Raw genomic sequence first — 12,653 nt, forward strand, 5'->3', positions numbered from 1 at the left:
TTCCTAAGCTGTGCGTTTGACACTTGCATCTATCATGTTCATTTTAGCTTGTATACTTGCCAGGGCATTGGCCATGTCTTTATTTGTTTTGTGAGGTGCCTAGCTCTTTTGGGGAACTCTAAATTAATGATATAATAATAATAAAAGAGAACTTGAATATGTTGTATTTCCTGTGACATTTTTTATACCCACGGCTTTCTTGCCCATAGTCTCAAATAGGCTTACCTACTATGGCTCTTTAGTGCCCTCTCATGGTTAGACCACATAGAAGCTGAGTCAGCCTTTGAGTTAATAGCTGTAGCTCAGGCACTAGCAGCTTACATTGTTAGACTCAGAGGTCTTAAAGTCAACTCCACTGTTGATGATAGACACACCCAGGGGCACTGTGTTACACTAATTTGGGTGAACATATACCAACTGTACATGTGGTCACCACTAGCAGTACCAGTAGATTGGACATTTAATAATGCTACAACATTGGATATGAAATTACATACCCAAGCTAAAACAACTACATCTGTCTTTCCTGCTCCCCAACACCCACATTAGAAATCATTAGAAGACTAAATAAGTTAGTACATTGAAAAGGACAGGCCTGGACAAAATGCTGATTTGTTAAACTTGCAAAGTATTTGAGAAAAATAGTATAAGCGTTTCAACACTGATTTTTCTGAGCAATAAAAATTAAATTGGTGAATTGGTCATGGCTTAAGACAGAGAAGTATCTACAGCAGTATAGTAGCATCCTGTTTTAATGTAAAAAGGAGATTGCTGTAGATTTCATATTATGAATGACAGTGGCAAATGCACAAAATATGTACTCCTTAGCAGCATTAACTGTGCATTTCAGTTCTGATCCAATTCTCATTGAACAGAATGGAAATGGAGCTGATCAAAGATTTTTCAACATGTTTTGGAACAAAATGAAGACTTCTGTGGATTTGTTTTTATTATTATTTTCCACCTAGCCTATAGAGCGGTGGTGGGCAACCTGCGGCCAATCAGGGTAATCTGATTTTGGGCCGCGATACATTTTGCTGATGTTGACTGTCCGCAGGCACAGACCCCCACAGCTCCCAGTGGCCATGATTTGCCATTCACAGCCAATGGGAGCTGCAGGAAGTGGCGGGCTGGAGGGACATGCTGGCTGCCACTTCCTGCAGCTCCCATTGGCTGGGAACAGTGAACTGTGGCCACTGGGAGCTGCAGGGGGCTGTGCCTGCAGATGGTTAACGTCAGCAAAATGTCTCGTGGCCTGCAATCAGATTATCCTGATAGGCCACAAGTTGCCCAACACTCCAATAGAGTGATAGAAATTTTGATGAAAAGTCTTTGCAAAAAAATGTTCAGGGAAAGTTTTCCAGATATTTTGATCAGCTCTAAAAGGACCATAATTAGATCAGGCCCATAATTTTGTATTTTATTGGGAATTTTGATGTCTTTGCTTATAATTTTTAATATATGTTCATTAATTACAGGGCCCACCAGGTGCATCAGGATATCCAGGAAACCCAGGTCTTCCTGTATGTATGAAGCATACATTTATTTACAAAGAGCCCCACGGTTTTACTAGAGACATCAGGTGAGGATTAATATAGCATTTATTACTTTTCTGCTTTCTCCTATTGGCAGGGCATCCCTGGACAAGATGGCCCACCAGGTCCACCTGGTATCCCAGGTTGCAATGGCACAAAGGTGACATTTACATTTTTAACAATTTCTTTGTACATATTTTTTTTTTAAATATTAATGTGTTTCCTAAACAAAGTCAATTTCTCTGTTCCCTTTAGGGTGAAATAGGTCCTGTTGGTCCTCCAGGTTTACCTGGATTGGTTGGGTTAATAGTAAGCAAACATTTTGATACCTAATTCATTCCTTCCAACTCTGATTCTTGACATTTTAAATGTTATTAAAAATTGTATAATACTGATAATATGTATGAGAAAAAATAATACATTTTAAGTATTTATTTTCCAGGGACCTCCAGGATCTCCTGGAATTAAGGTACGCTTGTCTTTAAACTCAAATGCATTCATATATTGCTTTCAAAAATTAAAAATCAGATGACCTATGCACATCAAAAGTAGCAGCCCTTACTTAGGTATTCATGTGGCAAAGATTTACACACATGCTTGACTTTGTACACTGTGAGGTAGTCCCATTAGCTGCCATGGGACTTCTCATAGTGCATAAATTTTAAGCACTTGCATGAATCTTTGTAGGATCAGGGCCTAAAAGAAAATAGTAGATGCTGTTAAGCAGGTGTCTTATGCCCACTCCCTGATATATAAAGACTTAAATTCATTTTTAAGATTCAGGCATACATTTCTTTTGACATTATCAGGTTTGAGATAACTCCAACATTTCAGCTTTCCAGTCAATTTTCCACAAACGCTCCTTGAAAACAGCCAAAAACATGACCAAGATCTTATGTTTGTTAAACAAATAGTTGAAATTTAATTTATAAAAACTAACTTTCTATGTAATGAAATGTGTATTACTTTGTCTTTCTAAGGAATGAAATGCTGTGAATATGAAAGGATTTGACACATGAATATAAAATTAATGGATATAATTTGAAACTGCAATTTGCATATAAATCATAAGTGTAATCACGGTTTTGTCATGACAAGACTTTTAGTCATAAAAAGACCCGTGCCTCTTTCTCGCATATGGGAGGAAATGACTCATGGTAAAATAACATTGATGCACTTTAATAATTCTTTTCTATAAATGTGTGCATAGGTAAACAACTTTTAGAAGCAACATAACTTAATCACAAAGGGCTGTGATTTGTTCAGAATTTATGAAAATGGCATCATTTGATACCAAATAGTGAAGCAAAGATGTGAATAACTTAATTTACAATAAGTACACCTCTACCCCAATATAACGCGACCCGATATAACATGAATTCGGCTATAACGTAGTAAAGCAGTGCTCCGGGGGGGGCGGGGCTGCGTGCTCTGGCGGATCAAAGCAAGTTCGATATAACACGGTTTCACCTATAACGCGGTAAGATTTTTTGGCTCCTGAGGACAGCGTTATATCGGGGTAGAGGTGTAATTTGGATAAATATTATTGCCTTATTTTAGGTATAAGTTGATTTACTTCAAGGAAAATTCTGCATTTATTCTATGCTGTTAGGGTTCCCCTGACCATTTTATATAGGATTTTGACACACTATGGCTAAATTCAGAGCTGGTGCAACCAGGTGTGATTTAAGTTAGTGGAAGAGGAGTTGAGGAACTGTTCAACCTCATGTGATTAGATCAATTCAAGTATGGCAAGAGACCACCCTTGCTTAACCAGGAGATCTTCAATTATCTGGAACTCAAAAAAAGTCCAACAAAAAGTGGAAATTAGGTCAAACTACAACAGATGAATATAAACAAATAACACAAGTAAGGCCTTGGCTACACTTGAGAGTTACAGCGCTGGTGGTGGCTTTACAGCGCTGTAACTTACTCCCCGTCCACACTGGCAAGGCACATACAGCGCTGTATCTCCCTGGCTACAGCGCTGGTTGTACTCCACCTTGACGAGAGGAATAAAGAGAACAGCGCTGCTGTTGCAGCACTGGGGTGCCAGTGTAAACAGTGATTAATCTTACTACACTGTAACTGACCTCCGGAACCTTCCCATAATGCTTTTAAGTAAAGATAACACTCTTTGTTTTGTTGTGATGCCTCTGTTTGTTTTGTTGTGAACTCGGGGCTCCCGGAGCTGCTTATCTAAAAAACAAACACAGCTACTGTTTGCAGTGAATGAGCAGAGGCAGGCAGGGGGATCCCTTTGGAATGTCCACAGCTAGTGTTTGCTTGAGGAGAGAAGCAGCATGGCAGGTGGGGTGTGTGTGTCTGTTTCGGAGCAGCTGCTTATCTGGTCTGTGAGGAAAAAAACAAAGAGGGCTATTTGCATTTAGTGAATGAGAGAGGGGTGGGGAAGGGGTCGGAACTTGCAAGGCAGGGAGCTGACATAGTGTCAGCTCCAAAAATCCACTCTCTCTGTGTCCCCCACGCTCCCTGTCACACTCCACCCCACCCCCCTCTTTTGAAAAGCACGTTGCAGCCACTTGAACTCTGGGATAGCTGCCCATAATGCACCACTCCCAACACCGCTGCAAATGCTGCAAATGTGGCCACGACAGCGTGCTGGTAGCTGTCAGTGTGGCCACACTGCAGCGCTTTCCCTACATAGCTGTACAAAGACAGCTTTAACTCCCAGCGCTGTACAGCTGCAAGTGTAGCCATACCCTAAGTAGAGACAAAATTAGAAAGGCAAAGGCACAAAATGAGATTAAACTAGCTAGAGACATAAAGGGTAACAAGAAAATATTCTACAAATATATTAGAAGCAAGAGGAAGACCAAGGACAGGGTAAGCCCATTACTCAATGAGGGGTGGAGGGAACAAAAACAGAAAATGTGGAAATGGCCGAAGAGCTAAATGACTTTTTTGTTTTAGTTTTCACCAAAAAGTTTAGTATCAATTTAATCATCTAATTTAATGAATGCCAGTGAAAATGAGGTAGGATCAGAGACCAAAATAGGAAAAGAACAAGTTAAAAATTACTTAGACAAATTAGAAGTGTTCAAGTCACCAGGGCTTGATGAAATACATCCTAGAATACTCAAGGAGCTGACAGAGGAGATATCTGAGCCATTAGTGATTATCTTTGAAAAGTCATGGAAGATGGGAGAGATTCTGGAGGACTGGAAAAGGGCAAATATTGTGCTTAATCTATAAAAAAGGGAATAAGGACAACCTGGGGAATTACAGACTAGTCATCTTAACTTCACTAATGGGAAAGATAAAGGAGCAAATAATTCAGCAATCAATTTACCGACACCTAGAAGATAATAAGGTGAGGTGATAAGTAACAGTCAGCATGGATTTGTCAAGAACAAATTGTGTCAAACCAACCTGATAGCTTTCTTTGACAGGGTAACAAGCCTTGTGTATGGGGGCGGGGGGAGTGGTAGACATGACCTTCTTATAAACAAACTAGGAAAATACAATCTAGATGGAACTATTATAAAGTGAGTGCACAACTGATTGGAAACCTATTCCCAGAGAGTAGTTATCAGTGGTTCACAATCAAGCTGGAAGGATATATCAAGTGGGGTCCTGCAGGGATCGGTCTTGGGTCCGGTTCTGTTCAATATCTTCATTGATGATTCAGATAATGGCATAGAGAGTACACTTGTAAAGTTTACAGACTATGCCAAGCTGGGAGGGGTTGCAAATGCTTTTGAGGTTAAGATTGAAATTCAAAATGATGTGGACAAACTGGAGAAATGACCTATACTAAATAGGATGAAATTCAATAAGAACAGATGCAAAGTACTCCACTTAGGAAAGAACAATCAGTTGCACACACACAAAATGGGAAATGACTGCTTAAGATGAAATACAGTGGAAAGGGATCTGGGGGTCATAGAGGATCACAAGCTAAATATGAGTAACAGTGTAACACTTGCAAAAAAAAGCAAACATCATTCTGGGATGTATTAGTAGGAGTGTTGTAAGCAAGACATGAAAAGTAATTCTTCTGCTCTACTCTGCTCTGATTAGTTCTCAACTGGAGTATTGTGTCCAGTTCTGGGTGCCACAATTCAGGAAAGATGTGGACAAATTGGAGAAAGTCCAAAAAGAGCAACAAAAATGATTAAAGTACTAGAAAACAGGACCTATGAGGGAAGATTGAAAAACTTGGATTTGTTTAGTCTGGAGAAGAGAAGACTGAGGAGGGATGTGATAACAGGTTTCAGTTACATAAAAGGTTATTACAAGGAGGAGGATAGGGCAAGAAGCAATGGGCTTAAATTGCAGCAAGGGCGGTTTTGGTTAGACATTAGGAAAAACTTCCTGACTCTCAGGGTGGTTAAGCACTGGAATAAATTGCCTAGGGAGGTTGTGGAACCTCCATCACTGGAGATTTTTAAGAGCAGATTAGACAAACACCTGTCAGGGATGGTCTAGATAATACTTAGTCCTGCCTTTAGTGCAGGGGACTGGACTAGAGGGCTTCTCCAGGTCCCTTCCAGTCCTACAATTCTATGATTTTAAGTAGTCGATTTGAAATCAAGTATGGTACTACTCAATATGAATAATGGTGGCAAAACTGAGCCTATGTATGGAAAGGATGGATACAAGTTCATCATACGGTCAGATTTTGCCACCTTTACTTATATTGAGTAGTACTCTGCTCTGTAGGAAGTTCCACTGTTTTCATTGGTATTGTAGAATCTGGAGTGTAATGAAAAAACATACTAGAATGTAAATCCTTCTTGAATCATGGAGGTCTATGGACTCAGGACAATTGGTATGGTTCAACAGGACAGGATGGGGGCAGGATTCAGGGAGTCCATGCAGGTTGTGCCTTCCCATCTCTACATGCCACAGAGCACAGCTCCATGTTAGCTCTCAGTGCACCACTATGCAGGGAGGTTTTGGAGAAAAAGTAGATTGAGGGAGGGGCAGGTCTGGAGTATGTGTAACTACACTGATTCACCATCCGCTGCTCCCACATAGAGGTCAGGTGCTTTGGTCATGGGGACTATTGCAGTCTCAAGGTTGTATAAATGGCCAGAGATCACAGCCTAGGAAGGAGGCTCCCTTGCTGTAAAACCTCCAAATGTTTCCAGCACACAGGCCAGATACTCAGATTGGATAGACTTAAATTTCATGGGCGACTAGGGGGATTTTCCCACCAATAAGTGGAATGTAAGGGGAAAAGTTAAGATGGGTACTGGAATCTTTACTGAGTATTTCAAGGATACCTGACACCGAAGGGCTTTTAAAAACTACAATGGCTTCCTTGTGGTATGTTTAAATCAATTCAAACAAGTAAAATGCTGACCATTTTTGTACACTTCCCAAATGATTCCAAAAGACTGTGTAGATGTTATGTTAGTGCTTTTCTCCAGTCTTAATGGCAGTGTTTTGGAATGAATGTTTTCATTTGTGTGCATATATATAATTCAACTTTATTTATTTTTCTTCCCCTCTGATAGGGAGACCCAGGTGAAGTGATTGGGTTCTTACCATCAAATGTGCTAAAAGGTGAAAAAGGTTATCCTGGCCACCCTGGACTACCAGTAAGTCTTAACTAAAACCCCCACCACACCTTTAAGTGGGGGTGGGGTGTTGTCCGGCTTGCCGAAGGAGAGAGAACAGTGTTTTATGGGGGGAGAGGAGGAAGAGAAAGACTCTGAAGCTGCTGCAAAAGGAGAATAGGTCAGCATGGTGCCCTGACTGAGGAGTCTAAAAGAGGCAAGCCCTGACAGTAGAACCCCTTTTCCTGGGGCATGTGGGGGTGTGAAGCAGCACCCACTCTCCCTCCCCTGGAGGTGGCAAAATGCCAGGTTTGGTCAGGCCCCACTGTGGGCATTGCACGAGCCGCTCCTTTTCAGGGAGGCTGGGAGGAATTTTTCCCTCATCACCAGATTGGCCTAGGTGGAGTGACATTTTTTTTTTTGCCTTCCCCACAGCGGGTTCAGGGAGGGCTTTGTTGAGGTGAGGTGTGAAGGGAGTTAAGCTATGTGTTGCAACTCTTTGTGTAAGCGTGGGATGGATGTCCAGGGAAGGTGCTCCATGGGGAAGGGATACAGTGACTGGATAATATGGCTTGCTAAAGGACTTAAAAATTAGGTATTGCTTAAATGAGTGGAACGGAGGGTTTCAAGGCTCGTATGTCTGATTTGGCAGGGAGCCAATAATAAAGTTGCAGCCTGATTAAAATCATATCAGGTGTCCCCTGTCCTTTTGGTATAGCCAGATAATAGATATAAACATCATTAAATTGCCCAATAGGTATCTCTTTTTAATGGCTCCTTTTTATATACAGGGTATACCAGGGTTGCCAGGGCTCCAAGGCCCCTTCGGGCCACCAGGGATTACAGGAGTTCCAGTAAGTGTCTTTTTATGATGATTTATGTAATGCTGCTTTATTAAAAAAGCTCTAAATAATGAATGTATTGGGGATGAATGGTACAGTAGTTAGGACACTAACCTACCACTTGGGCAACTGAGGTTCAGGTCTTACTATACCACACATCTTCTATGTGACCTTGGACTCCAGGGGACTGATTCTGCAGGATGCAAATAACTCCTAATTTACTCCAACGGCTTTTAGAATCTGGCCCCTATTCTACACTTTTGTAATAGGCTTTTACATTTTCCCCTCTTGAATCCATGGAAAATGTGTTGCTGGTCTCACAGCCTAATCTAAATCAAAATAGCTGCTGAGAGTGTCCTAGAGGTACCATTAGGAACAGCTACAAAGGAAAGGCAATCTCTTCCCAAGCAGAAGGTCTCCTGTTGTGGTAAATTCCAGATGTTCAAGGCACCTGACCTGCTTGATATGTTGACAGGTGTAGTAGATGTCAGAATACGTTCTCCGCCTCTATGGTCTTTAGAATACCACAGATACCAGCAAGCAGGGACCAGTTAATCCTATTTTTAAAAATCAGCACTATTTATGTTTCCCATCATAGTGAGCTACATTCGGGGCAATCTGTGTTATGAATCCACTGCTGTGGAATCTGCACTGCAAAACTGCTGTGTAAAAAGGGAGCAAGGTATGACTCAGTGTAAAATATACCTCATCTGTAAAATGGCACCTTCAGTGCAGATGTTCTAAGGTTGGGGAACTGGTTCAAGCATGAATCAAAGGGAAGAGCGCTACCTATTGAATCACCAGCACCACTCCCTGCAGCGCCTGCAGTTTGCTATGAGTGTCTCTTGTCCATGTAGTGACCAGCTCCAGCACTTCTTAACTGCAATATCACTCCTCTAATGTAAGATCTTAGACAAATTCTGGAAGTTAGAAAGTACTAAAAACATTATATTGATCTTTCTCCATTAAAATGAAGACACCAGTAGAACAGTGCATTTTTAATGTCTCTGGTAAGCAGAAAACATTACATGTAATGTATACCATGTGGTCTAATAAAAAGTCCTGTCTTATAGGGTCCCCCAGGCCCACCGGGACCTAAGGGTGAGAAGGTAAGGATTTTCATAGACAGTACCGTAGCTGCAAACATTGGAGTTATTTTTTGACGTGCTAGTCTTCAAATGTTCTGTGCAGTCTTGTGTCTTTATATAAAATATTGTATCTTAATTATCAGGAGTAAAAAAAGGGATAGTTTTGCAGGCTATTCTTTAAGATACGCTCTCCTACCAGACCAAAACACCACTACATGCTATATTCTATTATTTGTATTATTTTTTCAGAACTGGTTGAAAATTTCAAAATTTGTCAGTCAAAATTTGTAATTGAAATGCCACTAAAATATTCATGAGAATTTCATTCATGTATGGGGGGAGGGGAGGAGGACGTGATTGTAAGGATCAGGACCTCATTGTGCTATGCCCTATTCACACACTTATTAAAAAGACAGTGCTTTCCCTAAAGACCTTGCAATATGCGTTATGACAGAAAATGATAGGGAGCATGCAGAGGAGGGGTAGACAGCAAGGTAAATGTAAAAATAAAAATAGTACATCTTGGCGTAATGGGCATTAGTCATGATTTGCCAACATTTGCCATTTGTTCCATTTTGATATTGCATCTGATAGAATCAGAGTCTTTGTTGGTATAAGTCAACTGAAGGGAGATCTTCATCTCCCACCCCACTAGTGTGCATAGACTATCAGGGTTGGAAGGGACCTTAGGTGGTCATCTAGTCCAACCCCCTGCTCCATAGGGAAGGGATACAGTGACTAGATAATATGGCTTGCTAAAGGACTTAAAAATTAGGTGTTGGTTAAATGAGTGGAATAGAGGGTTTCAGGGCTCGTATGTCTGATTTGGCAGGGAGCCAATAATAAAGTTGCAGCCTGATTAAAATCATATCAGGTGTCCCCAAACAGATTTTTTTACCCCAGTTCCCTAAATGGCCTCCTCAAGAACTGAACTCCCAATCCTGAGTTTAGCCAGCTAATGCTCAAACCACTGAGCTATCCCTCCACCTAGTCTAAACCATGGGTAGGCAACCTATGGCACGGTGACCACGACCCGGGCAGTGTGAGTGCCATGCAAGGCTTAAGCTACTTTATTTATACAGATAAAAAGGGCACGAACTTAACAAGATAACAAAGGGAACAGAACTGATAAGTTTACCTAGGGCTAGACACACACATCTTATTTCATTATTAACTCTTACCGATCTCCTGCTAATGTCCCACCATTAGCTTAAGTGGACCCATTGTTACATACCTGAATATTTCTCTTCCTGACAACTTTATCTCAACATTCCTCATCCCTGCTTAAAGGAACATACAGTATTTCTTTACTTTTACAATTTAATTCATTCTACTTTCACAGGCCGGAAGTGCACACACAAAAAAACCAAACCAACAGATGCATATTTTTTCAGCCCCAGGAACTGTACAGTTCTGAGTGCAAAGAACTTGGGACTATCATGCCCTAAATAGGACTGTTTCAGGTATTCACAGGGCTTGTGGGACTGCACTGAGTGCACAGGCAAAGGGAAAGCCAACATGAGGGCAGAGATCCTGTGGGATGTACAGTGGTCCCATTGATCATAGCCAAATATTTATTTGGAAGCCATATCTGCCATGCCTTCTGCAGTCCTACCATTGCCCGACTTTTCAAAATGAACACATGGTTGAGCTAAAGACAGGGAAAAAATAAGATAAATATAATGACATGTTTATAAGGTCATTTGGTATTGTCTCTGCTTCTGTATATCTGTCTCGAAAGAGAGGTAGGTGGGAAAAAGAGAGTTTTTGTCAGAATGAGTAAGAGATTTGTCCATTTAAATATGTGCATGCACACATATAGCTATATTTTAGTTGTCATTAAAGCTATGTTATAATCTTATAGCCCCCTTAATTGTATGTTTCCCTGCTCCTCATCCTCCATCTCTGTTTGTTTTTCACAAAAATAATGAGATCATCTCCTCATGGCTGGACCTATGCCTTTTTATGCCGTTTTGAAAATGTCGAGCACATTCCAGGCATGACCAGAAATGGATAATAAAATATTAACAACAATTCAGGCTTATGGCTAATTAACTTTTAAGTCAGGAGAAAAATATATGGGCCTCAAGGACTTTCCATATTTGAATAAACAGGAGGTTAGATTTGGGGCCAAATCTACCACATTTATAAAATCCTTACACATATATATTTATAAAAGGAAAGTTGGCTAATCCATTAATACATGTATAATTTTTTCATCAGGGTCAGATGGGCCCAAGTTCTCCAGGACCAAAAGGTGATAAGGTAAGCCCCTCTGTTTGAAATGCTTTCGAATACAACAGATTATCCCTGTACAAATTCTTCAGAAACTTACATATTTATGAATGTTCTCAGTATAAATATTCTTTCTAGTTAAATTAATAATCCTGAATTTTGTGTCAATAGGGTGAACAAGGAGTGGAGGGTGTTCCAGGTTCCCCAGGGCCTGCCTCACTAGACAAAGACAACAGGGACATCATATGTGGAAAGCAGGTGAGAAAATATTACTTAGGCCTTACAATATTGGACTCCTAGTTTCTTTGCTTAAAGACTGTGGGAACAAGCTTACTAAAGAAAGACAGGGAAACCAGTGTTATAAGCAATCTAATGCCAATTATGCAAACTTGGTCCATGTTTAACTGTCCTAAATAAAGTTTAATGCTCTTCCTTAAGTAGCTGAAGAATTTGTACAGGGATAATCTGTGAATATGATAATACCTGTATAAATAAGTCACATGTCTCTAGAAGACTTTGGTAACAAGATTATACATTAAAGAATGTTCTCTCATACTTATGTTTTAATACAATATCATGTAGGTGGTGAACTGAGAGAAGAAAGGCACCCCATTCCAGAAACTGAGCAGTTCAGTTGTAGTGGCCTTACACTCATATCATCTTCCTCTCCATACTTCCTTTCCCTGCAGTGTCATGTGTTGCACAGTAGGGAAGCCAACGGCAGCACTGCACAGGAACTGCCCATGCAGCCCAGGAGGAAGCATAGGTGCTGGAACTAGAATTGCGGGTGGCAGGGAGGGGGGCAGCACTCCCTGACTTCAAGTGATTTCCATTATATACAGGATTTACAGCTTGCTTCAATGGCTCACTGCACTCCCACTATACAAATTGTTCCAGCCCCCCTGGGAGGAAGTGTGACCCTGGAGGGTACAGTTGATATCTGCAGAGTTGGTATCCCTTTTACCATTTGATTCCCAGCCAATGCAGCCTTCTCCTTCCACTAGGCTACTGTCTGTGCATACTTGATGGGAAGTTATGGATAAAAAAAAGTGTCCGAAATGTTGTATCCTGTACTGAATAACATTTCACCTTCCTGTGGCTATTTCTGCTGAGGGAGGGTCAGGGACAGATAGGGTGATTGGCCTGAAGTGTAATATACTGGCTGATCAACATATTTTTCCTGGTCAATTGCAAATATCTTTAAAAGTTGAACAACTAATTTATATTAGATTTATGCTCATTAACAGAATCACCTCCAGTAAGCCTAGTGCTAATGAATTTTATAGTTATTTAAAGAGGCATCATAAGCAATAATTATTAGTATCAGGGCCGTCCCTAGCCATTTTGGTGCCCTACGCAGCGCCCCCGTGGGGGTTGGAGGTGGGGCCGGCCCCAGGCCTCTGCAGGGTGGCAGGAGCAGGCTTGGGG

General features: G+C 41.0%; 1 protein-coding gene across 1 annotated transcript in view; it reads left to right on the forward strand.

Moving 5' to 3' along the window:
• The window catches only part of COL4A1 (collagen type IV alpha 1 chain), a 217,260-nt gene that overhangs the window by 112,557 nt on the left and 92,050 nt on the right, over positions 1-12,653 (forward strand). The window contains exons 5-13 of the mRNA XM_045007958.1: positions 1,479-1,523; positions 1,633-1,695; positions 1,791-1,844; positions 1,978-2,004; positions 7,019-7,102; positions 7,852-7,914; positions 8,976-9,011; positions 11,214-11,255; positions 11,397-11,483. Of these exons, the coding sequence (XP_044863893.1) occupies positions 1,479-1,523; positions 1,633-1,695; positions 1,791-1,844; positions 1,978-2,004; positions 7,019-7,102; positions 7,852-7,914; positions 8,976-9,011; positions 11,214-11,255; positions 11,397-11,483 (501 nt within the window). The remainder of the gene's footprint in view (positions 1-1,478; positions 1,524-1,632; positions 1,696-1,790; positions 1,845-1,977; positions 2,005-7,018; positions 7,103-7,851; positions 7,915-8,975; positions 9,012-11,213; positions 11,256-11,396; positions 11,484-12,653) is intronic.

Source organism: Mauremys mutica, chromosome 1 (assembly GCF_020497125.1).
Source record: "Mauremys mutica isolate MM-2020 ecotype Southern chromosome 1, ASM2049712v1, whole genome shotgun sequence".
In the NCBI taxonomy this organism is placed as follows: domain Eukaryota; kingdom Metazoa; phylum Chordata; order Testudines; family Geoemydidae; genus Mauremys; species Mauremys mutica.